Raw genomic sequence first — 23,723 nt, forward strand, 5'->3', positions numbered from 1 at the left:
TATTGATCCATCCTTTTATTTCTTACTGCCAGCTTTTCCTGCTCCCCCTCCTTCCTGGCCCCCCCAAGAAATGAAAGGAGGTGACCCATGAGAAGCTGAGGCCTGTGCTGGGAACAAGGACCGGAGCACAGGGGTATTGGATCTCCTGCTTGCTCAGCTAGTTCTCTCCCTGCCGCCTCTCTTCCCAGAGCCTAGGGAATCTTCCACACCTTCTGCCCAACCAGTTCCATTTCTAGACCCACACACACACACAAAAAGATACAGTAAGGGCTTGGAAAGTAGCAGGATTTTTTTAACTTTAAATGAGTAAATATGCAAATATCATGCTCTTTGGCCCAGCTTCTGTGGATCCAGAGGAAAGGCCTGCCAAACCCACTGAGAAAGCCCAAATCCAACCAGCCGCTGCTGTCCAGCCTTGCTCCTCCCCACGATCAGCAAGGGCACTTGCTCTTCCCTATTCTCACCAGAGAGGCACAAGCGCTCCGTCCCTTCCAGCAGCAGGCGGAGGGAAGAGAAAGGGTCTGTTGTTTTTCTCTCCTTGTTTCTCTCTCTCTCTCACTGCTGATCACCAAGCTGCTGACCAGGTCAGAAAGCCCTGATGGAAATTCTCCAGTGCTGGGCAAGCCCCTCCTCCTCCAGGGAGCTTGTCCTTGACTAATTTTTCTTTGTCCCGATGGGAAAAAAGAGAGAGAAAGAAAAAAGAGAAACCACAAACTTCCTTTGAAAACCAGCTTGTAGTCAGGGCCTGGAGCGCACGCCCTAGACTCGGCAACTCAGGAATCCTGAAGAAGCTCTGAGCGGCCTGGGAGCACCTGGGCTGCACTTCTGCATGCCCCCCACCCTCCTCTGGTGACCCCAGTCGTGGGCGTGAGTCCGGAAGTGGCCACCACCAAGCCGGGACAGGCGCCCATAAACCTGTGTAGACCTGGATCAGCTCTGGCCTTGACAGCTGGAAGGCAGCTGGGACTGTGGCAGCGCCCCTCGTTATAGCCACCTTCCTCATCGAACTGCCACTGCTGGACCCTCCTCCTCTATCCTGGAACAGCACCCACTTCTTTAAGGTAAAAACTTTGTTTTAACCGTTTCCTTTACCCCCACCCCTGCCCCCCACCCAGTTCTCATTTTCCTCTGCAGCTCCGGGGAGGTGACATGAAATGTCCCTCCACTTTTGGTCTCTACAAGTCTGGATTTTGAATGGAGCTAAGGCAGGAGGGATATGTAAACGGGATGAGCTTGGTCTCTGCATTTCCTTCGTGTAAGGAAAACTTCACCCTTTCACTTGCAAGCAAATAGGGCATGGTAGAGGTGGTTGACTTATTTGGGGGCAAAATTTTCTTTTTTTTTTTTTAAAGATTATATTTATTTATTTGACAGAGAGAGGGAACACAAACAGGGGGAGTGGGAGAGGGAGAAGCAGGCTTCCCGAGGAGCAGGGAGCCCGATGCGGGGCTCGATTCCAGGATCCCGGGATCATGACCTGAGCGGAAGGCAGACACTCAACCGACTGAGCCACCCAGGCGCCCCTTTGGGGGCAAAATTTTAAACCAGTAGTTGCATGAAGACTTGGGTCAGACTGAGAAGGAGATGGCAGTGGGAAAGTTCCTGGGGGTGTGCGTGTGTTACTGAAGCTCCCGCCCATTTTATATGCTTCTTCCAACTTCTGGCTATTTACTGCCACCATGAGGGAGGGGCCAGGGCTATTTTACCTCCCTCACCCACCACCAGAGGATAATTCCAGCAGGAGGGAATGCGTGGGACTTGAGAAAAGAAGAGGAAAAGAATGAAATCCTGATTTGTTTGAGTGCCCGCCCCCTCATCCTTTCCTGCTCAGACATGCTGGTGCCCACCCCTCCAGGAGTGCACCTTGTAGAGTGGCTCTCTTCATTCCATCTCTTAAGACTCAGCCCAGTTTCTCCGAGACCCAGCTCCCTCCGGTTTCCAGAAACCCTCCGGGTCCTTTTGGCTCATCCCCCTGGCCAGCTAGCCACCCAACCCCCACTGAATTATTGATCATTTCTAGCATTGGACACAAAAGATAAGAAATGAATGATGCTTTTCTCCAGGCTCTTTTAACTTTCTAAGGCTCTGGTTTCTGCTTCCAAGGCTCAGCCTAACTGTCATTTGGGAGGGGAGGGGAAAAGGAGACGAGAGACCAAAAAAAAAAAAAAGTAAGGTGCTCAGGCAATTTTTGCTAGTCTGATTCTAAATTAACAACATGTAAATGAGACGCAGCTAGCATAAGTTATATTTGAAGCAGAAGGAGGATCAATTGGGGTGACCAGGCTTCTTTTGGTAACTTTTCTGTCTTTCAACTTCATCTCCCAGGCCTTAACCTAGCCCTGAATTCCTGCCGCTTTACAAGAAGGAAGCATGGTGTCAGGTTAGGAGGGAGCTGGAGAAAAGACAAGATTTCTGACAAGTCTCATTTCTCCCCTTTTCTTACCCTGAGTAAGGGGGAGAGGAGAGCTAAGAGGTTGAAGGGAGATGTTTTCCAGGGGACAGGGTTTATGGCTTTTTATTGTTTGCTATCCACAGCCTTAATGAAATGTCTGTGCTGGACTTGATGCTTAGTGCCGATAGAGAGAGAGCAGGTTAAACAGGTCCAGGGTTTACATCTAAGATGACCTAGGTGGGAACAGACAGAAGAACATATGCAGAGGTAGGTGGATGAATGCAGAGGGAGTATTTCCTTTTCTTTTTTCTTAAGTTTTTATTTTAATTCCACTTAGTTAACATATAGGGTTATATTAGTTTCGGGTGTACAGTATAGCGATTCAACACTTCCATACATCATCTGATGCTCATCACGAGGGAGTATTTCTTTTCTTTTCTTTTTCCAGATTTTATTTATTTGAGAGAGAGAGCGAGAACTCTAGTGGAGGGCAGGGGCGGAGGGAGAGTGAGAGAGAGAACCCCCAAGCAGACTCCCCACTGAGCATGGAGCCCGACAGACACAGACACACACGGGGCTCGATCCACAACCCTGAGGTCATGACCTGAGCTGACATCAAGAGTCCACCATCAAGAGTAGGCGGCCCAACCAACTGAGCCAGCCAGACGCCCCCTGAGCGAGGATTTATGTAAATCAATAATCAGCATTGTCACATTCCATATAAAGAGTGGGCAAGAGAGTATCTCTGGGTTTAGGTGATTTGGGGAGCAGAGAGGAACTGAAGAGAAGTTGGTACCTCAACTCCAGCTGTCAAGAATTTACTGACAGAATTTGTCAGGGAAGTGGTTTTTGTGCTGAAGTTACTTACCAGAACCAGTCTCTGATCAAGTCCCCACGGCCTACATTTTCCCCTCTCAGGCGTACAGGAGGCCCCTCCCAAAACCTTTTTGCTGTGGTTTGGGATCGTGTAAAGTTCAGTAGAGTCCTTTGAGGAGAAAGACTTCTTTCTCCCCACTGTTTCGTCTTTTGGGGCATGATATACCTGTATCTCCAGTCTTCACCCCAAGCACTCTGTGGCTGTTAATCTTTTCGCGCTTGGGGTGGAGCAGAGAAAAGGGAACCCTAAGGATACCTGTTTGGGGGCGCCTGGGTGGCTCAGTTGGTTAAGCGACTGCCTTCGGCTCAGGTCATGATCTCAGGGTCCTGGGATGGAGCCCCGCATCGGGCTCCCTGCTCGGCAGGAAGCCTGCTTCTCCCTCTCCCACTCCCCCTGCTTGTGTTCCCTCTCTCGCTCTCTCTCTCTTTGTCAAATAAATAAAGTCTTAAAAAAAAAATTAAAAGGATTCCTGTTTGTGCTCTGGATGATCCGTGAACAGCTTGCGGGGGGGGGTGGTTTGGTGTAGGGCAGAGGAATGACCACGATCCTGGCTATGGTGGGGGTTACCAACCTGACGCCTGTTACAGGGTGAGCTAAAGATCACTGTATTAATAACCATTTGCACAGCAGACGCTTCAGCAACACAGGCATTAAGGACACTGACCATTCATACAGTTGAAAATCCATGTATAACTTTTGACTCCCCCAAAACTGAACTAATCGCCTACTGTTGACTGGAGCCTTACCAAAAACAGAGACAGTCAATTGACACATATTTTGTATGTTATATGTATTATATACTGTATTCTTATAGTATATAAGCTAGAGAAAAGAAAATGTTATTAAGAAAACCACAAGGAATACACCTAAAAGTAATGTAAATTGTGTGTCAACTATACTTCAACAACAACAAAAAAGAAAATCACAAGGAAAATACATTTACAGTACTGTTCATGTATTTACTGAAAAAAATCTGCGTATAGTGGACCTGCGCAGTTCAAACCCCTGTTGTTCAAGGGTTCATGGTACGGTTTTAACGCTTCTTTCTCTTTTTCCTTTCTGTCTTTCTCCTTTTACTTTCCCTTTCTCTCCATCTTTTCTCCGTTCCTTGTCCTTGTTGTTTTAGGGACGCTAACTCCATCCCCTGACTTCAATCCTACCAGAATCCTTCCTCCCAGCCTGAAAGCCCTGTACCCTCATTGGTCCCATGTGGTCACAGCAAGTGAGAGGTGGAAAGAGCTCAGGCTGGGGCCCTTCTGTTTACCCAGCTGAGAAAGACATGCACTCCCTCTAGCCGGCAGTGACTGTGTAGACACTATCTAGCCTTCCATACTGTAGTCCTTTAACAAGACTTTTCTGGGTCCATTTGCTTTCCAGCCCAATGACTTCCTTCTTATTGGATTGGTCTTTTTTTTACATACCAAGCCTAGATTAGGCAACTCCCTGAGGGCAGGAAAGTCCTTTGGGGCCCCTCAGTTGACCTCTTCTGACCATGGAACACCGTCAAGCTGAGCATCCAGCCTCTGGTGAGGCCAGGATTGCAGAAGCAGTCAGCCCTGAAAACCATGAGGTCCTGCCACAACCGGAGGAGCACCCCCAGTTAAAGGATGCTGGAGATGCTGATGGGACAGCTGGAGAACAGGCGCCGGTAGAACAAGCTTCGCGGCTGGCCCAAGGCCAGGATAACCTTGAGTCCCCTCCGCCTGATGCGAGTTCCAGCCAACTGGGGCCAGCCCACGGGACACAGCCCGAGGTAGAGACAGTGGGGGCCTGCTCCAGGCCCCAAGATCTCCCCCTGCCCCCCAGGGCCCGACAGCCTGAGCTAGATTTCTACTGTGTAAAGTGGATCCCCTGGAAGGGAGAACGGACACCCATCGTCACCCAGAGCTCTAACGGCCCTTGCCCTCTCCTTGCCATCATGAACATCCTCTTTCTTCAGTGGAAGGTAAGAGAGAGTTTGAACGGGGGCTCAGAAATTGCTGGGGAGAGTCCTCCTCCCTGACCCACCTCCTTGATCATCCTGGTGCTCTCGGACCAGGCAAAAGTTCCCAGATTATCATCTCTATGTCTCCTGCTTGAACAAATGAGATAAGATATTCATAAAAACAAGACAAAACAGAACAACTCTCTGTCCTACTCTTGTATCTTCTACTGTCTAGCAAATGGGAGTGTCCTGCAACACGTCACATTCCTTCCCTCGCTGCGGTGGCAAGCCTTTCCCACCATGTTCTCCCCTTCTCCCCTGCGCCGCGCCCCCCGCCCCCATCCTTCTGTGTATTTCTCCTTCGGTGCTCTGTGGAGGAAAACGCACACATGCCTAACCCTTTGGTCACCCCTTCTGCCTCCAGGTGCAGCTGCCCCCTCAGAAGGAAGTGATCACATCAGATGAGCTCATGGCCCACCTTGGTGAGTGACTGGGCCTTGGAGAGGAATTACACAGAAGGTTCAAGAGCTTACACTTTCCACTCAGCCAGAAATCCAGAATATTGCGGGACTTCCCATTTGGGGCTCTGATGTGGCAAGGAGGGTGAAGGTCTACAGGGCTTCTCTGCAAGACTGGGGAATGAAAAGCAAAAATCAAGGTATCAGGAGTCCAGGATTATAACCCTACTTCTGCCCCGAGCTTTCAGTGTGACCTTGGGTGGGCCCTTCACCTTTGTGGGTCTCTTTCTTCCTCTGAGAAGTGAAAGGTCTGGATTAGATTCTAAGACTCTTTCCAGCTCTGAAAGTCTGTGGTCTGTGACCATTCTCCAGGAGAAGAGGAAGCAGCTTTTGGGACAACTGGGGAAAACTGATGAGGGATCCTGTCTTGCAGGAGACTGCCTCCTGTCCATCAAGCCCCAGGAGAAGTCAGAGGGACTTCAGCTTAATTTTCAGCAGGTAAGGCAAAGGTCTGGGGGCATGGGAGATGGCAGGTTTGTAAGGGGAGACCCAGGCTATGAAGAGAAGCCTTTCTTCTGCTTCTCAGGAAGGCCCCGTGAACTGTGATTTCTTTCTGCAGGAGGAGGAGGGTATAGCTCTGTCCTAGAAAATATGTTCTTTTATATAAGATAAAGAAGGGTTGGGGCAAGGGAGGAATGGAATGGCCTGTAAGAGAACCAGGGAAGAAAAGCAACAGGATTAATTTTTTTTATTTCTGGAGCTAGGAGTCAGGGGAGGGGAGGCTAGAGTAACCATCGTTTTCTTCTTCCCCGCCCCAGCTTTATTGGGATATAGCTGACATATAAGATTGTGTAAGTTGAAGATGTATAACGCGTTGATGTGATATAGGCATCATTTTCTCTTCCAACCCCAGAATGTGGACGATGCAATGACAGTGGTGCCTAAACTGGCCACGGGTCTGGATGTCAACGTGCGATTCACAGGGGTCTCTGATTTTGAGTATACTCCTGAGTGCAGTATCTTTGACCTCCTAGGCATACCTCTGTACCATGGCTGGCTGGTTGATCCGCAGGTGAGGGTGGGATGGCCCAAATGAGACTCTCATCCAGCTCAGACTGACAGACAAGCAAGGTGTTGTGGGGTGGGTGTTAGGGACTTAGGAATTCGATTGGCCCGGGAAGGGAATAGGCATTAGAGGCTGGACCCAGTGCAGAATTCCTTGAATTTTAACCTTTTTGAGGGGCAGATATGGGCAAAACCAAATGCAAATAGGTCAGTTCTTCAGAAATGCAGTTTCAGGAACCTTTGGTTATAGGGTTGCAGTCCTGTGAGCATGCTTCATTTCCTTCCTAAAAAGTTGTTCATTGTTTTGGCACCACCCCACCCCACTGCCCATGCAGAGTCCCGAGGCCGTGAGCGCAGTTGGGAAACTGAGTTACAACCAGCTGGTGGAGAAGATCATCACCTGCAAGCACTCTAGTGACACCAACCTTGTGACAGAAGGTGGTAGAGCCCTGCTTTCTCTTCTGGGGGTCTTATGTGGAGGGAATGATGGCTACCTCAGTGTATTGTTTACCGTCTGTCTCCCCCCACCACATCCCCCTAGAATGGAAACCCCATGAGAGAGAGTTGGGGGAATTGGCTGTTGCGTTCAGGACCTAGGGCGGTGCCTGGCGCAAGGCGGCTACTCAGTAACTATTTGTTGGATGAATGAATACAGCCAGGCTTCAAGGGATCTCAGAAGGTGGGACCATCCTTAGGGCTTCTGACAGGGACTCTCTGGGTGATCCTTCTTCCCACTGTGGACTTTGGATTGAAGCCAAGCCCCTTGTGCGCCATTTTCTGCCTTCCGACAGGCCTGATCGCAGAGCAGTTCCTGGAGAGCACTGCAGCCCAGCTGACTTACCACGGGCTGTGTGAGCTAACAGCAGCTGCCAAGGAGGGTGAACTTAGCGTCTTTTTCCGAAACAACCACTTTAGCACCATGACTAAGCACAAGGTGATGAGGCTTTGGAGATGGGGGTGGGGCGGGTGGGGTGCTGTCACTTCCTCGCGGTTTTTTCTTCCGGGTCAGTGTGTCCGACAGGATAGGGTAGATTAAGTTCAGGTACCAGATGACTTCGAGAATCCCTGTGCTTTACTACTGCCAACGTTTATTTCTCCTGCTGGATGGCCACTGTGGATTGGCTGCCATTCTGTCCCACATTGTCTTGGCTCTGGGACCCAGGCTGACAACACGGCCTTCATCTGGAATGTGGGAGGGAAAAGAGAGAGAGGGACACCATGCACCCACTTTTAATGCTTCTGCCTAGAGATGACACGTGTCATTTCTGCCACCTTCTCACTGGCCAGAGCAAGCCGTACGGAATCAGCCTGCCCTCAGTGAGACGGGAGAGTAAAGTCCTCTCCCAGGAAGGGAATGGAATTAAATGGAAGAAGGATGGGCGCCTGGGTGGCTCAGTTGGTTGGGCGACCTTCGGCTCAGGTCATGATCCTGGAGTCCCGGGATCGAGTCCCGCATCGGGCTCCCTGCTCGGCAGGGAGTCTGCTTCTCCCTCTGACCCTCTTCCCTCTCGTGCTCTCTATCTCTCATTCTCTCTCTCTCAAATGGATAAATAAAATCTTTAAAATAAATAAATAAATAAATAAATAAATAAATAAATAAATAAATGGAAGAAGGAAAGGTCTTTGGCTCTCCAAGGATTTATCCTCAGAGCCATCAGGCCAGCCCCGAGGCCCACGGGAAGTAGGGTAGGGAACAGCGTCTTGTGTGGGACCCCAGCCCCGAGGACTCACGCTTGACCACAGTGACTGCCCTACTCACACCCAGCCGACCGTAGCGCAGAAGCCCGGCCTTCTCCCCATGGCCACACATCTGCGGGCTGCGAGTGCTCACGCTGACTCGCCCTCGCTAGCACACCAGGCCGTTCAGACGGTCTCTGCATCTCGGCCGAAGCGCCTCTGGGTCCGCCATCCCGCCGACGAACTTCGTCCTCTTCTCTGCAGGGTCACTTGTACCTACTGGTCACCGACCAGGGCTTTCTGCAGGAGGAGCAGGTGGTGTGGGAGAGCCTGCACAACGTCGATGGAGACAGCTGCTTCTGCGACTCGGACTTCCACCTGAGTCATTCCCTCGGCAAGGGGCCTGGAGCAGGAGGTGCGAGGGGCTCCCCCGAAAAGCGGCGGCAGGTAGACCAGGTGTGTGGGCTCTTTGGGAAGGGTGCGGAGAGCCCATGTGCTAACGAGCTCTTCGCTGTAGGCGAGTGACATGCATTTCCTCACGTAGACATCATGACCCACGACGCCCCCTTACTGCCACCTCCGGGCCACCTCCAAGCCTGGAGTGTGTTCTCGGTCACCACCAAGTGTACTTGGCTGTGTGTTTTGCTCTGGAGGAGGAGCTGGTGAATTTGAAGGAGAAGAAAAAACGGGTTTGGAAACCTAGAGCCAGCCTGAATGTGCCCCAGGCCTCGGCGACCTCACTGCTCCTGATCTCTCGGCCCCTCTCTAGGACTACCTGATCGCCTTGTCCCTGCAGCACCAGCCGCAGGACACGTCGGGTCTTAGCGACTTGGAGCTGGCCCGGCAGCTTCAGCAGGAGGAGTACCGGCAGCACCAAGCAGCCCCCACCGCTCCAGTGCGGGCCTCGCCCCAGGTGAGCAGCTCACCGCCCTGCCCACAGGCCCTGAGCTCCGCCCTGCTCCTCCTCGTGATTCCTGCCCTCGTCTCTTCAAGGTGCTCCTTTCCCCTCGGTCCCATCTTCTCTCCCCTCCCCGCCGCCCCTCCTGCTCCTGCCCCCACGTCCTTCTAGAACCTCTGTCCTTGTGCTCTTCCTGGCTGACGAGTGACCCACTGTTAAATCCCATACAGGGGAGAGGAGCTACGTCTGGACGCCCAGTCGGGGAGCGTCGGCAGAGGCCGAAACAAGAGTCAGACTGTGTCCTCCTGTAGCTTTGCCCAGTGCTGGGGCTGCGCTCCCTCTTTCGGAGGTGATGGCTATTCTGCTTACTCCCCCAGCTCAACCCCTGAGATATGCAGGGTAACTTATTTATGGACCGTGGGGGATCAGAGCAGGCAGTAAATGCCAAGGTCAGATTCGGTAACATCCTGCCCTCGTGTGCTGCCACCTTCTCTGCCTCCCAGTCGTCCAGGGCAACATTGGGGTTGGTGGGGTGAGGATTTCTGGTTCCCAGCGCCCCTGCCTCAGAACAGTCACACTCATATACGGACTCAAGCTCCAGGGTGAGGTCCCTGTCTAGAATGCCTCTCCCCTACTTCCACCCCCAACTGGCTGGGCCCATCCTGGCCATCCTGCTGACCTGTCTCCAGTCGTTTCAGGGTTTGGTTTGGGTTTCTATCTCCATTATTTGTAATGGCTTTCCTAGGGGTTTGGAAATAAAACTCCTTTCCTGAGATCTGTTGTTTGCCTTGCTCTGCAGCACTTGGGGTTCAGTATTTGCCGCAATTAGGGAACGCAAAGAGGTGGGGGAGGTTATAGAGGCCCAGAGGGTGGCTTTGCTTGTCATTTCTAATAGGGCCAGCAGGGGGGACCAAAGCCTGCTTATTTTCTTTTCTGTCTTTATTAGTTTCTATAGGTCTTGGATGGGAATGGTAATCCAGTTTGGGAAGTGGGTTTTCAAGTCCCTGCTTTGGACAGATGTGATTTGGGGGTTTTGCTCCCTGCTAACCTAAGACTTCCCAGGCAGGGGAGGGCAGCTTGATCAGATGGTCCTTTGCTGCCTCTATTTCTGACCTCATTCCGGCTCCTGTTCCTCAGTTACTTTGCCTGAAATTTCCTGGGGAAGAGAGAATAATTAGGGGAGGGGGCGGGGAGCTTCGAGGGGGGTGTTTGTTGCAGCCCTAGAGCCTCAAACAGGATCCCTGTTGAATATCCAAGTGCATATCAAAGGCACCTCCAACTTCAAGGTCTCCTCCAGCCCATGTCCTGCTCCACCCAAACTTCAATCAGGGAACACAAACAACAGTGAAGTTTGCCAAAAGAATTCAAGAATCAGTGAGATGTTTTGGCCAGGGTATGGGAAGGATGAGTAGGGCAGAAACCATCAAAGAGCTGTCTATACCCAAGACAGAGATGGGGGACCCAGGTGAGGCATCACTTTGAGGTGAGGAAATCAAGGGATTCAAAAGAGACTTCAAATTCTAGCCTCAACAAGAAGCTGGAGCATGGGTGCTCAGTGAGGGGTTATCCTATTTGGAGGTCCAGCTGATTTCCTGCAGGATCAGCCAAACATGGGGATCTTAGATCCTTGGATATCATGGTGTGGTAGGGAGGGCAGGAGGTCAGGAAGGCCTCAAATGTCTTCGGCCCTGCACAGGGCTAGTAGAGCTGACCGGCAGTCCCCTTTCACTGCCTCCTGCAGACAAAGAGAGTCAAGTGTTAGACCCCACTACCACCATGGCCCAGGCATTCTGGCTGGTCCAGAACTGTCTGATGTCAAGAGTTGTATACAAAATTGACCAAAGACTCATGAGTTCCCCAGGGAGGGCAGAGTGGAGGTAAGGGGTGAAGCTCTGGGGCTCCAGGTTAAAAACTAGCCAAGTCTCACCTGGAGAGAAGAGTAGAGGGACTTGCCAAATTTCTTTTTGAACTCAGCTCGGATGCTTAGAAGGTCAGTCTCACTTCGAGAGATAAGGATGCGCATCAGGACTTGGTAATTGGGCTTGATGTCCTGCTTTAGGGAGAAACAGAAGGGGGAGAGGGTGGTAGTAAGATTCTCACAGAGTAGAGACTGGACAGCATGGTAAATTACTGTAGAAAGGGGAAGCGAGGTGTGAGTCCAGGGAAAAGAGAAGTGTACGTTATCTGAGAGGAAAATGTATCCCTGTCCACCCTCATGGAAGGTGATACAGCAGGAAAGATCAGTCTTTGTGGGAGCAGCTGGATAATTCTCGTTCTTGCCACATGTCTTTCTAGGCCATGCCACTAGCTTAGAGCCTCATTCCTCAAGATCTCAGTGGTGGGCAGCTCCAAAGGCAGTTCCTCCAAAAAGGATAGGAAAGACTTGCTACCTACAAAGACTTCCAGCATGAAAGCCAAGAAGTTCTCAACTTCCAAGTTAGTGAATGTCCAAGAAAGATGTACCCAGCCTATCCCCAAATTGAGTTGATGGGGCTCTGAGAGGGAGCAGGGTCAGGTGGCTTTTGGTTCTGAGCCTGACCTACCAGGACCACCTCACATCCCCATCTGTATACATCAGTTTCTCCTGGTTGGATCCCTGGGTCCAGCATCACTGTCTTCCTCCTAAGCCTGTACCAAGCCTCCTGCCTTTTGGTTAAGGAGGGTAATGGAGGATTTGGTTTAGAAATAATAGAGGTACAGGGGCGCCTGGGTGGCTCAGTTGGTTAAGCGACTGCCTTCGGCTCAGGTCATGATCCCGGAGTCTCGAGATCGAGTCCCGCATCGGGCTCCCTGCTCGGCAGGGAGTCTGCTTCTCCCTCTGACCCTCTTCCCTCTCGTGCTCTCTATCTCTCATTCTCTCTCTCTCAAATAAATAAAATCTTTAAAAAAAAAAGAAAAAAATAATAGAGGTACAATACGTGAATTATAATTGGTTATATCAAATCATGAATTTTAACTGATTATAATAAATGTGTTAGTTATCACGAGAGATTTCTAAATAAAAATGTTGGTTGCAAAAATCCTATTTATGTCATGGGCTGTATACCGGCATGGTCCCAAATTCCTAATAGCTTCTTTCCCGGCGTTTCCTATTAACTTGACTCACGAGACCCTTCCCAGAGCTGCCTGATACCCACACTTAACGGTGTCTACACAGATCATAAGTTCCCGTGAGGGAGAAAAAAAGAAAATGAGGACTTAACAACAGGATGCCATATTTCATTTGGACTCATTACCTCATGGTCAGTGCTGATAGCTGCTTTATCTTAAATTTTATGTATCATCAATTTTGTATTGTGATAAAGATTGTTGATCGCTCCCCAGTATCCATTCTTCCCCTTCTTCCAACTCTTATTACTCCAAAGTTGTAGAATCGGGGCAAGGTACTCATTAATTGAATATTCTGGAACATTGATGCACAAGCACCCTGTCTAGCAAACCTACATTAAACATAATTCTTGCCTTGTTACTTGAGAATGTACTTGGCATCTCATACTTCCCCAGGACCTTTTAATGAACATTCATTGTGTGGTTCAGATTGGTCCCAATTTTCCTGAATTAGCCTTCACTGAAGGTCATTTTTCTGAATAAATATTTGTCACAATCTATGTTTTCACATATTTCTCATAAGAGAATTAAGAAGCATATGATTTTTTCCTTTTTTAAAAAACTTCTCAGAAAAATAGGCCTATATTATTTTGTGACTCCTACTTTTAAGGATAAACCTGGCATTTACATCTAAGAGCATGGGTCCCACAATCCAAATACATTATAATCATTTACTGCTGGGATACAAGTTTGTCTATGACCGGAATTTAGACAGATAACCAGAACTCTTCGAATCAGTCTTAGTGTTGGCTCAGTGTAATAGTGCAGATTTTTACTGGGTAAGTAAAATATTAATCTACTGTCAAAATGGAAATCTCCATTGATGATAAAATAAGTGCATATATGTGCTGTCTTTTGAATAGCTGTCAACAAAGCATGATGATTTCTCATTCAGTATACAAGAAGCTATGCCGTCTACCAAAATGACAACTCCTTTCATCTTCTCAAAAATTGGGGTGAGTTTTTTATTTATAGGTTTTGGGGGACACTTGCACTAATAGGAGACCTAGCTCAATGAGTAGACTGGATTCTGTTTATGAAATTACTCAAACCAACATCACCAATTGAAGTGTGGACAATAGGGAACAAGGTCCGATCAGCGTGGAGAAAGGTGGTCCTCGGGGCTAGAACTCTAATGGTGTAGTTTATAGTATAGACCAACACCTATTTGAGTTGATGCATGGCAGTTAAATGTTTTATAAGACCATTATGTGTGTGTGGTTTTTAATTATTTTTAAATTCCAACATAAATAACATACAATGTTATATTGTCCATTATGTGTTTTATAGGAAGCCTGTATGATTTATTAGCTGTATATGACCTTGGGCAAAGAACTTAACCTCTCTGTACCTCAGTTTTTTCATCTATAAAGCAGATGGAGGGTGGCCATGGAGATTAACTGAAATGTGTGTAACAAGCCCAGCATAGGCCCTGGGACACATTGAGAGCACCCAAGAAATGTTGGTTCTTGTCATCACCATCATTATTCTGGTGACAACTGAAATTGGACATGATGCTGTCTTACAGAGCAAATTCATATCTATATTTGGCCACCTAGACATCAATTAGGCCAAAATTTTGGCTTCAGTGCCCTTTTGAGTCAACTCATTTAGCTTTAACCGGAGCTAGTGCCTCTATTAGTCACAAGACAGTTTGCAAACCTAGGAAAAGAGAGCTACTATATGTTTATAAAGTAAATATGAGGTTGTTACATTAGCAACAGTGTGAAACTTCCTCTCTCTTGCCCAGAAGATGTCTCCCCCCAGTTTTTGTTCCAAAGGGAGGGAAAAGAAGCGTCCCTCTCACCTGGAGGGCTTGATGAAGTTTATCAGCAAAGTAGAGCGGTGTGCTCCTGATCACCGAGGCTGCAGGCAGAGAGGGAGAGATGGAGAGAGCCAGCTCCCACGCTAGGCGAGAGCCCTACCCCGCATGTGCTGAGCAGGCCCTACCTAGGCTGAGCAGAGCTGCCTGGGCATCTCCGTGGAAAAGGTGGTGGACAGTCTTCTCCAGCTCGTGCCCAGTATACCGCTGGTACAGATCGAACACTGTGGGGGTGTGTGGGAGGTAGTTAGAAAGATAAATGGGAGCAGGGGTTAATTATCACAGAGAAGGATGAGCCCTCCCCAACTTCCTCAGCCAAAACTCATCATTAGAGTAAGCGGGGAAGACGAGAAGTCTTGCGTGTACCTCGGACGAGGTGTTCAGGATTTCGCTGGGTGAAGATTAGGACCCACGTGCCCTCTGTGCTGGGCCCTTCAGCTTGTTTTAATGCCTGGGAGGGAGGAGTAAACGGGGATGATTGGTTCGGGGTAGGGGAGCCATGGTTGTGATGTGATGACAGACAGAATCTGTCATCATGATGATGGAAATGGGATTCGGAGTGGAAAAGCTTAATTGAACCTGTGAAGCGGTTGCCTTTATTTATGGTTAAAACAAACAAACAAAAAGGGAATAGGGCTAAGAGAGGGACTCTGCCCTCACAGCTCGATTCCCCAATTTGGGGAAATCCTGGCACTCAAGGAATAAATCTCCAAGGGAAGGTCTGAGGAGGGTTACCCCACCCAAATGCCCGTGAGAGGAGAATGTGTCGGTTGATGAGCTCACTTCCTGTGAGTTCAGGAACCAGAGGTTAAACGAGTGAAAAGGCTTCAGATGGTCACTACCTGAAACTTCATGTCCTCACCTGTCACTGAGGACTCCCCCAAGGCAAGGAGAGATTTGCAGGACAAGTGGGGACACTTGTCATTGGCTCTAGGAGTGGGTGGAGGAGGGTGTCTTACGTGCGTGGCTGGGCAAGCTCCTCACCCCTGCTCACCTGGACATCCTGTTCCACCAGGTTATAGTCAATGATTCCAGAGTAGCTCTCACGGGCCCCCTAGAAGAAACTCTCTCAGGACTCTTTGAGGGGTAGCTTTTTACCTCCAGGACAACCAACCCAAACCAACCAAACCCCTCTCCCCAAAGTCTTCTCTTGTTAATTATACCAAAACAATGCTCCCCCTCTCCTGCAGGCCAGTCCTCCTCACCATGGCCAGGGCCAGGAGCAGTTCCTGCAAGATGCCGCTGGTCTCACATTTGATGTCCTCCTCAGCCTCCACCTGGAAATCTGGGGTGGGGTCAGGAGCTCTCTGAAGCCTCCCGATTTTTCCCAGTGTAGATATTCCCTGTCAAATGCCCAACCCACTGTGCCCTGCCTGTACTGTCATCTCCTGCTGGGGGTAGCCTGATGGCTGCTGGTTCCCAGGATGTAAAGCAGAAGCAACATTATGGCCACCCTGAAAACATCCCTAAGCTGCGTGTAACCTGCACTGTAGGGTCATGCACCACAGGGAACCAACCTGCTAGGGGAAGGAGGCATCTGTTATTTGAACGCTGGCCAGGCAGTCAAGGGGGATAGGGAAACCTACATCATGAGGCCAGATGGCTAGGGCCTGGCCCCCTCCTTGGAGGCAAGGAGAAGTGATGTGGAAGGATGTGAAGAAGTAAGAGAAAAAGAAAGAAAAGAAGGGCGCCTGGGTGGCTCAGATGGTTAAGCGTCTGCCTTCATCTCAGGTCATGATCCCAGGGTCCTGGGATCGAGTCCCGCATCGGGCTCCCTGCTCCTTGGGAGCCTGCTTTTCCCTCTGCTTCTCCCTCTCTCTCTCCCTCTCTCTCTCCCTCTGTCTCTCATGAATAAATAAATAAAATCTTAAAAAAAAAAAAAAAGAAAGAAAAGTAAAACAGAAGCAAGAAGTGAGAGGTAGGGGGCGCCTGGGTGGCTCAGTCTGCCTTCAGCTCGTGTCACGGTCCCAGGGTCCTGGGATCGAGCCCCGCGTCAGGCTCCCTGCTCAGTGGGGGGCCTGCTTCTCCATCTCCCTCTCCCCCTGCTTGCGCTCTTTCACTCTCAAATAAATAAAATCTTAAGAAAAAAAAGAAAAAGAAGTGAGAGGTAGGAGAGGGATTAAGAAAAGCCAAGAACGGACATCAGAGGAAAATTAGGGAAAGCAAAAGGGGGGGGAGGTGCTCAGATGAGGATGAGAGAAGGCCAGTTAGCAATTAGTGGGTGAGGCATGTGGCAGTCAAGCAGGGGCCTGAGGGGTAGTACCCATGACTTAGAGAGCAGGTCCCCCACCATTCCCCCCCCCCACCGGCTGCAACAAGGTTCCATTCAGCCTGGGATGTGGTGTGAGGGCAGAATCAGGAAGGGGCTGGGAAGATGACATGGGTACCCTTGGGATCGTCACGGTGCCCGACGTTGTCATTACTTCGGAATCTGCCCTGGAGCCCCAGACTAAGATCATCGCTTCTCTTTCTTTAATGATCACATTGGACTCTCTCCCTGGGGGAGACAGAACTGGCAAGGGTGGGTGGAGGGGGAGACCCCAAGGGAACAGAGCTGGGGCAGACAGGTTCCCAAAGGGCTTGCCTGTAGGGAGAGCCAGAGAGTGGGCGCTGTCCTGCCATCACCTCCCCCCCTCTGTACGTGCTCTTACTATGTTTGTAGACCATCAGGCACTCCTGCAGCTGGGCTGGGCTTCGGGTGGCAAGAATTTCCATGGCCACATCCTCAGCAGAACCTGAGTTCTACAAGAAATTGGGAGGCCACTCTGACACTGGGCCCTGTCATTAGGATGGCACAGAACAGAGGCCGACCATTGTCCTTTAAAGGTCAATATGGGCTGTTTAAAGGGGGCCCCTGCCAAGTCGACTTCTCTGGAGTGGGCAAAGGCAAGTCAGTCAAACCTCTCCTCCCCTCACTTCCTAGACACCCAGCGAGCCTCCTCTGCTGGTACCTTCAAGGCTGTCCTCAATTCCTGGGCATCGAACTGGGCTGCAGGCTGCAGCAAAGCCATCACAATCCTCTCGAGGTTGCCAGAGAGTGCTGCCTGCAGGGACTTCAGCAGGTCCTACAATAAACGGTCCCCATGGCAGAGGAGCGGGCACCATGGGGAGGGCCCCGGATGTGTGGGGAGCTTTGGGAACAACTGGCTGGTTTTTTCCTAAGGCCAGAAGCACCAGCCATCCCCCCTCAGCTGCTATTGTTGTACTCCAAGTCTTCCAGGGGGCTGCTCACCCCAGTCCGCTGCTCCTGGGAAGTCAGTGGCCTCACCTGTTGGGTGCGCTCCTGGAAGGCTCGAGAGATGAGCTGCCTTTGCTCTCTGCTCCTGTTGGTCAGTACGTCCACGATGGAGCCACGGTCCACACCTGAACCAAGATGAGGGCTGGGCCATCAGCTGGGCGGAACCCAACAGAATCTTTACAGGGCGGGGATCCCCTTCTTCCTTGGGCTTGAAGCCTCCAAAGGGTGTTGTAGCCCCCCTTTGGGCTGCAACACCCCCACTTCCATTCGGCCTCAGGAGAAGATGCAGGGCCGCCTGGGTGGCTCGGTCAGTTAAGCATCCAACTCTTGATTTCAGCTCAGGCCATGATCTCAGGGTGGTGGGTTCTGTGCTCAGCAGGGGTCTGCTGAAGAGTCTCTCCCGCTCTCTCTGCTCCTCCCCCCACTGCTCCTGAGCACTTTCTCTCTCTCTCAAAAAAAAAAAAAAAAAGAATTAAAAAAAGAAGATGCAAACAAGATGCCAAAATGGCATGTGAACCTGACCCAAAATTAGGTGAAGGTGGCCTGGTGTGGTGGAGGAGAAATGGTTTGGTGATTGTAGACTTAGATTAGAGTTCCAGCCCTGCCATTATGAGCTGTGTGACCTTGGGCCAGCCTCTTTGTCTCACCAAGCCTGTTTCCCCATCTGTAAAATGGAAATAAGACTTACCTCACAAGGGTGTCCCGAGAATGGGAATGACATACCTACCATGGTACTTGACATACAAGAATTAAGGCATTCCACAAACATTTATTGAACAACGTCACTTCCTCCTTCCTGGCTCCTTCTTGGTCTGCAGACTGGTTTCTAAAAGGTGGATTCCCCAGGTGCAGAAGGAAAAGGGCTCACCTTGGCCTGCAATGGCCCTCAGCAGCCTTTGCACATCCTTGTCCACGCTGAAGCTCAAGAAGGTCCTGAGGGTGCCCAGGGTTCCCCAAGCTGCAGTCTGTAAGAGCATGAGGGGTGGGGGGTTGGGGGGAGCATCACAGGTCCACACACGCCTGCCCCAGTGCCTCAGCATGGCCCTTGGCATGGTCTCAGGGCCTGCTCTCCCTTTTCCCATCCTCCATTCCCTCGCTGCCCTGGAGTTGATATAGTAACAACGATTCCAACGATCACAGCCCCTACCTTGCTGGCAAGGCCCAGGTGGCTGAGGATCTCCTGGGTCAGGGATGACCTTGTCTTCCAGCTGGTCACAGACATGGTATGACTGGCTGTCCCAGGGAGGGAAACAGGAGACAACTGAGGAGAATTTCCTGGCCCTTTGGGCCTCTTTATGACTCCTAGACCCCGAGGCCCACCTCCCATGCCGTTCCTTCCCCATGTTGCAGAAAAAAAAGAACATCAACCTGCTTGCCAGGTTTGGGAGCCCAAATGGAGGGGTAAGGGGAAGTCCCCATCTTCCCCACCTCTCACCCCTCCTTCAGGAAGCAAGGATTGATCAGGAATGCTGCTAGAATGAGCACCAGACAAACCCTCCCTGACTCCAGGGTGGGTCCCAAGGCTCCCAAACTTTGGTCCCAGGTGGATGACCCCCTTCTGAGATCCAAGTCCCTTCCTTCTGATGGCCTGGCTAGGTGTTCCTGGGGCGGTGCAGGGGAGGTGAGGCGGTGTGGCAGGATTAAGTATGTGGGGTGGGAGATAACAACCTCTAAAACACCTCCCCACCTTCAGCCCCAGCCCAGGAGTAAGCCCCTGCCCCCTGCCCACCAGGCTGCCTACCTGCTGCCCGCCTTTCCCCCTTGGAGTCTCTGGCAGTGATCTTCAGCTCAGCAGGTGTGACCTCGGGGCTGATGTATGTGTTCCTTCAGGTACATGGGTGCTTAGACAAGGGAGCAAGCACTCACATTAGAAAAAGAAAACTCCAGGGGTGCCTGGGTGGCTCAGTCGTTGAGCATCTGCCTTCGGCTCAGGTTATGGTCCCGGGGTCCTGGGATCGAGCCCCTGCTCGGCGGGAGGCCTGCTTCTCCCTCTCCCACTCCCCCTGCTTGTGTTCCCTCTCTCACTGTGTCTCTCTCTGTCAAATAAATAAATAAAGTCTTAAAAGAAAGAAAAAGAAAACTCCTTTCTCCCTCTCCCAAGGGATCCACAAGCTCTCCCTCCTCCCTTCCCCCCTGAGGGCCCAGGTCCAGTGCTTACCCAGAGGTGCTGGGGGCCAGCGGCAGTCACAGCCTGGCAACTGCCTGTGTGGGCACCAGCTTCTGTGTGGTCGGCCAGAGAAGAGGCGGCGTGTGCCTCCCAGGCCGGGCAGCCAGTCAGATGACCTCTCTAGCAGCCCAGCCCAGCAGTTGCCTGGGCTCCGGCCCCTCCCAAATGTGGGAGAGGACCCAGCAGTACCTGGTCCCACAGGCAAACCCCTCCCTAGCAAGCATCTTTCCTCCCAGGAGCCGGGCCTCAGCCCGCGGAGAGAATTCTGCTCAGCCTCTCAGCAGCTCAGCTGGACACAAGAGGCTCGGTGTGTTGCTTTCCCTGTGGGGCTGGCGGGGGGGGGGCGGGGGGGCGACCACAGAAGCCCAGGCTTTAAGTCCAGCTTCTGACCTGGCTCCGCCTCTGGCCCCAGCTCCCTGGGGGGACAGGTCAGACAGGCTCCAGGCTGATTTAGAGGCTGATAGAGAAAAACCTGTTGGGGCACATACCAGCAGGGCACCCCAGTCCGCGCCCCAGAGGGGGTCCTAACCCCCAAACTCCCTGACTACTACTACCTTATCAGAGCCTGTCAGCCGGGGTGGGAAGGGTAGGGCAAGAAAGAGCAGGTATTTGAGGGTGGGCGCTGATCAGCAGAGTCAAGAGAGAAAAATGCAAAGGGTGTTCCCTGTGGACAGAAGCATGATGCTCCCAAAAGGCAACAGGGAGATGGGAGAGGCTCCCTGGGTTCCTGTGTCTTAGATTCCTTCTGGTGCCTTTTGGCTGCCAGGACGGTTTTAGCGGTACTGATGCAACCGCTGCAGCTGGACTTGGGGCTGCCAGTGCACAGAGCAGCAGGTGAGCGGCCCTGGGAAGCCCAGGGTCCCTGAGCAGGTAGCCGCTTGAGCCTCACAGCCAGCTCCCTGGGACCTAGGAGCTGTGTCCTTCCAGCTTCCCTCCAGAGGTCCTGTGGGGGCTGGACACGGAAGCTAGAGAGCTGTTTCCACTCCTCTGCCCCTCTCCCCGCCAAGGAAGGCCCTCGCCGGTTCTCTTACATCCCTGAGGAGGGACCTGCCCCTCTTCCACAGAGCAGACCAGGCCCAAGTATGCACGAAGGGGGATTTCCTTGGTGGCGATCACTGCTTCTCACTTTGTCTCCTGTTAAACTGGGAAACATCCACCAATTTTTGCCGTGAGAACATGGGTTCAAGCCCCAACTCTGCCACTCGTTCTGTTCTGTAACCTCAGCAAGTCATTTCAGGTCTCTGTGTCTGTTTCTTTACCTGAGAAAAAATGGGACTATTGGGAGGGACTGAAGTGTGTGGAGGGGGCATCCTGGGCACCTGAGAGTAGTCTTCCTGGGAGGACTGAATTAGGTTATATATGTGATGGCATTTGGCAGAGAAAAATGCCTTGTAAAATAAGGCTGCCAGATTTAATAAAAAAAAATGCAGGACACCCAGTTAAATTAGAATTTCAGGTAAATGACAAATAATTTGTTGGTATTAAGTCTGACCCAACTATTTCATGGGATATACTTAGGATAACAATCATTTATTGTTTATCTGAAATTGTGATTGAACTGAGCATCCTGTAATTTACCTGGCAACTGGGACGATGGGACTCAGTTCCAGCATGGTGATTAAAAGCAAAAGTTCTGGAGCCAGACTTCTTGGACTCAGAATTCCAGTCTCCTATGTGACTTTAGCAATTACCTCAAACTTTCTTTCTTCTCCTTTTTTTAAGATTTTATTTATTTATTTGTCAGAGAGAGAGAGAACAAGCAGGGGGAGGGGCAGGCAAAGGGAGAAGCACGTTCCCCACTGAGCAGGGATTCCGATGTGGGACTCAGGTCATGGACCCTGGGATCATGACCTGAGCCGAAGGCAGATGCTTAACCAACTGAGCCGCCCATGCGCCCCTACCTCAACCTTTCTGTGCTCAGTTTCCTCATCTTCGAAACAGAGATAATAATAGTGTTTATATGATAAGCTATTGTGAGAAATAAATTAATACATGTAGAGCACCTTATTTTTTTTTAAGATTTTATTTATTTGACAGAAGGAGAGCGCGCACAAGCAGGGGGAGCAGCGGGCAGAGGAAGAGGGAGAAGCAGGCTCCCCCCTGAGCAGGGAGCCCGATGTGGGGCTCAAGTCCAGGACGCTGAGATCATGACCCTAGCCAAAAGCAGATGCTTAACCAACTGAGCCACCCAGGCGCCCCTTCAGAAGAGTGCTCGCACAGACTAGTAGGTACACATGTCAAAATGTTAACTAATATGTAACAATAAATATTGATATAATGTTATTTTATAAGGAACTGTTATTGTTAACTTGTCTCCCTATGGAGTCCCGTCTTGGCTCTCTTCTGCAACCTCTATCTTGCCGATCTTCAATCTGGCCACAGGAGGGCATTAGAAGCCACCGAGAGCCGAATGCCCCCTAGTGGCCACTTGAGGCCTCCGAAGCGCTGGCTCCACCCACAGATAACCCAGGGGCTCCTTTTGCGCCCTTGTTGGGAAGTGCAGTCTCTGGAGGACATCAGGTTCCTAGGTGGACTTGGCAGGCAGGCATGGTCAGCAGAAGAGCCTCAAGGAGACACCTACTCAAGGGACTTCCCCCCACCAATGGGACCTCAAGACACTTGCAGGAGACGTCCTAGGCTGGGTTACCCCAATACAGTGTCTTCGCAAGTCCCATGCCTTTGGCCTTCCGCATCCTTCAGAGTCCATTCTGGGCACACATTCCAAGTAGGTTTAGAGGGAAATGAAGGGAGAGGGAGAGGGCTCTTATTTCCCCAGTCCGAACTTCTGCGAGGGATTCCTGGCAGACCAGCAAGGCTGAATCCTGCGTTTGAAGGATGTACGCAGAAGGGGAACCACACAGCAGAAGAGCAGTCCTGTGGTCCAGGAGTGTGAGGAGAAGTACGGGAGATGCTCTACTGAAACTTGGTGGAAACTCACTCCTTTTGTCCTGGTGTTTTGTTTTGTTCAACTCCAGGGCCATATTGAGGTTGTTTTCAAATTTACTAATCACCTTTCACCCCCGTGCTCTAAATTTTAGAATTTCAGAGTTGGTGGGGTTCTTGGAGATGACTGGTCTACTCTTTTTTTTTTTTTTAAAGATTTTATTTCTTTATTTGACAGAGAGAGAGACAGCAAGAGAGGGAACACAAGCAGGGGGAGTGGGAGAGGGAGAAACAGGCTTCCCACGGAGCAGGGAGCCCGATGCGGGGCTCGATCCCAAGACCCCGGGATCATGACCTGAGCGGAAGGCAGACACTTAACGACTGAGCCACCCAGGTGCCCGACTAGTCGGTCTACTCTTATTACTGACTCAGGAGGCAAAGTGACTTCCCAAGGGCCACGGTGTTGGAACCAGATCCAGGTCTCCTAACTTCTCCTGTGCTTTCTTCATTACTTAGACGAGGGCATAGCTGATTTGGGGGTCTGTCTTAGTGGAGTATATAGGGGACAGGCAGTAATATATAGAGCCTCAACTGTTGACTCATGAATTCGGGTTCAACTCCAACCCCATATTGCTTTTCTGCAAAATCTTGCATTGCATGATTTCGGAACACATAGAAATTCCTCCCCGGCATTTTTCTCTTGTTATGAAACTTTTTCTCCCCAGAACTCCTGGCACCTGAATCCCTCTGCTCACATAGTAGCCATGCTCTACTCCTTTACCCAAATAGGCTTCTGTGTTGCATGAGCCAGCCTGACTTTCCTAAGCTGGGGTCCATGCCTTTTCCTGTCCTCAAAGCCTGCCCAGATACTTAAATCCCAGCTTGAAGGCCTGGTGGTGCCCTCTGCCTCAGGCCACCTCAGCAGCGCATACAGAGGAAGTGAGTCACAGCAAGGCAGGCAGCTTGGGGCACTGCGGGCGTGGCTATGTCTGCCCGGGGCACTGGGGGATGGGTCAGAAAGGTGGTGATCCAAATCTCCTGGTCCAGCTGAGGCGGGGAGTGTGTGTGTGGCGCCGGTGCAAGCTTCTGTCCTAAGTATGTTGACAGAACTGGTAGCATCATTCTAATGCTGCCTGAGGCCACTTCCCCTTCTCCATCCACCTTCTCTTTTGTCTCTTGGGGGAGGGGTACACCCTCTTATCTTTATTTCTCAG

At 50.9% G+C, this 23,723-nt stretch overlaps 2 protein-coding genes across 4 annotated transcripts; one reads left to right on the top strand and one right to left on the bottom strand.

The window, feature by feature from the left end:
* The first annotated feature begins 480 nt into the window (after window positions 1-480).
* Window positions 481-10,064, top strand: MINDY1 (MINDY lysine 48 deubiquitinase 1). 3 transcript variants are annotated; one of them, XM_028088355.1, is made up of 10 exons: window positions 481-1,061; window positions 4,396-5,214; window positions 5,618-5,675; window positions 6,085-6,149; window positions 6,565-6,723; window positions 7,052-7,154; window positions 7,508-7,650; window positions 8,658-8,849; window positions 9,163-9,306; window positions 9,522-10,064. In XM_028088355.1, the coding sequence occupies exons 2-10, from the start codon at window positions 4,762-4,764 to the stop codon at window positions 9,600-9,602; spliced, it is 1,398 nt and encodes a 465-aa protein (XP_027944156.1). In that variant the 5' UTR covers window positions 481-1,061; window positions 4,396-4,761; the 3' UTR covers window positions 9,603-10,064. The 3 variants fall into 3 exon arrangements, with proteins under 3 accessions (XP_027944156.1, XP_027944157.1, XP_027944158.1); XM_028088356.1 differs by having other exon boundaries at window positions 4,647-5,214; XM_028088357.1 differs by lacking the exon at window positions 9,522-10,064 and having other exon boundaries at window positions 8,658-8,808; window positions 9,163-9,300.
* An 899-nt stretch (window positions 10,065-10,963) lies between these two features.
* On the bottom strand, window positions 10,964-19,276 carry ANXA9 (annexin A9). The gene is made up of 13 exons (XM_028088334.2): window positions 19,201-19,276; window positions 18,607-18,692; window positions 18,328-18,424; window positions 17,490-17,584; window positions 17,173-17,286; window positions 16,873-16,963; window positions 15,427-15,506; window positions 15,216-15,275; window positions 14,588-14,672; window positions 14,350-14,445; window positions 14,207-14,265; window positions 11,219-11,341; window positions 10,964-11,026 (listed from the first exon to the last, which is right to left on the bottom strand). The coding sequence occupies exons 2-13, from the start codon at window positions 18,679-18,681 to the stop codon at window positions 10,964-10,966; spliced, it is 1,038 nt and encodes a 345-aa protein (XP_027944135.1). The 5' UTR covers window positions 18,682-18,692; window positions 19,201-19,276.
* Window positions 19,277-23,723: the final 4,447 nt, after the last annotated feature.

This window comes from Eumetopias jubatus, unplaced genomic scaffold, assembly GCF_037043125.1.
Source record: "Eumetopias jubatus isolate StellerSeaLion01/CBP00866 unplaced genomic scaffold, mEumJub1_p1.0 scaffold_4, whole genome shotgun sequence".
Taxonomy (NCBI): Eukaryota; Metazoa; Chordata; class Mammalia; order Carnivora; family Otariidae; genus Eumetopias; species Eumetopias jubatus.

Coding starts and splice junctions, on each gene's coding strand:
- ANXA9 (XM_028088334.2), bottom strand. CDS start 18,681: ATGTCTGTGACCAGCTGGAAGACAAGGTCATCCCTGACCCAGGAGATC. Junction 18,425..18,606: donor ACCTGGGCCTTGCCAGCAAG/GTAGGGGCTGTG, acceptor ATGCTCTTACAG/ACTGCAGCTTGGGGAACCCT. Junction 17,287..17,489: donor TCCAGGAGCGCACCCAACAG/GTGAGGCCACTG, acceptor CGTTTATTGTAG/GACCTGCTGAAGTCCCTGCA.
- MINDY1 (XM_028088355.1), top strand. CDS start 4,762: ATGGAACACCGTCAAGCTGAGCATCCAGCCTCTGGTGAGGCCAGGATT. Junction 5,676..6,084: donor TGAGCTCATGGCCCACCTTG/GTGAGTGACTGG, acceptor CCTGTCTTGCAG/GAGACTGCCTCCTGTCCATC. Junction 7,651..8,657: donor GCACCATGACTAAGCACAAG/GTGATGAGGCTT, acceptor TCTTCTCTGCAG/GGTCACTTGTACCTACTGGT.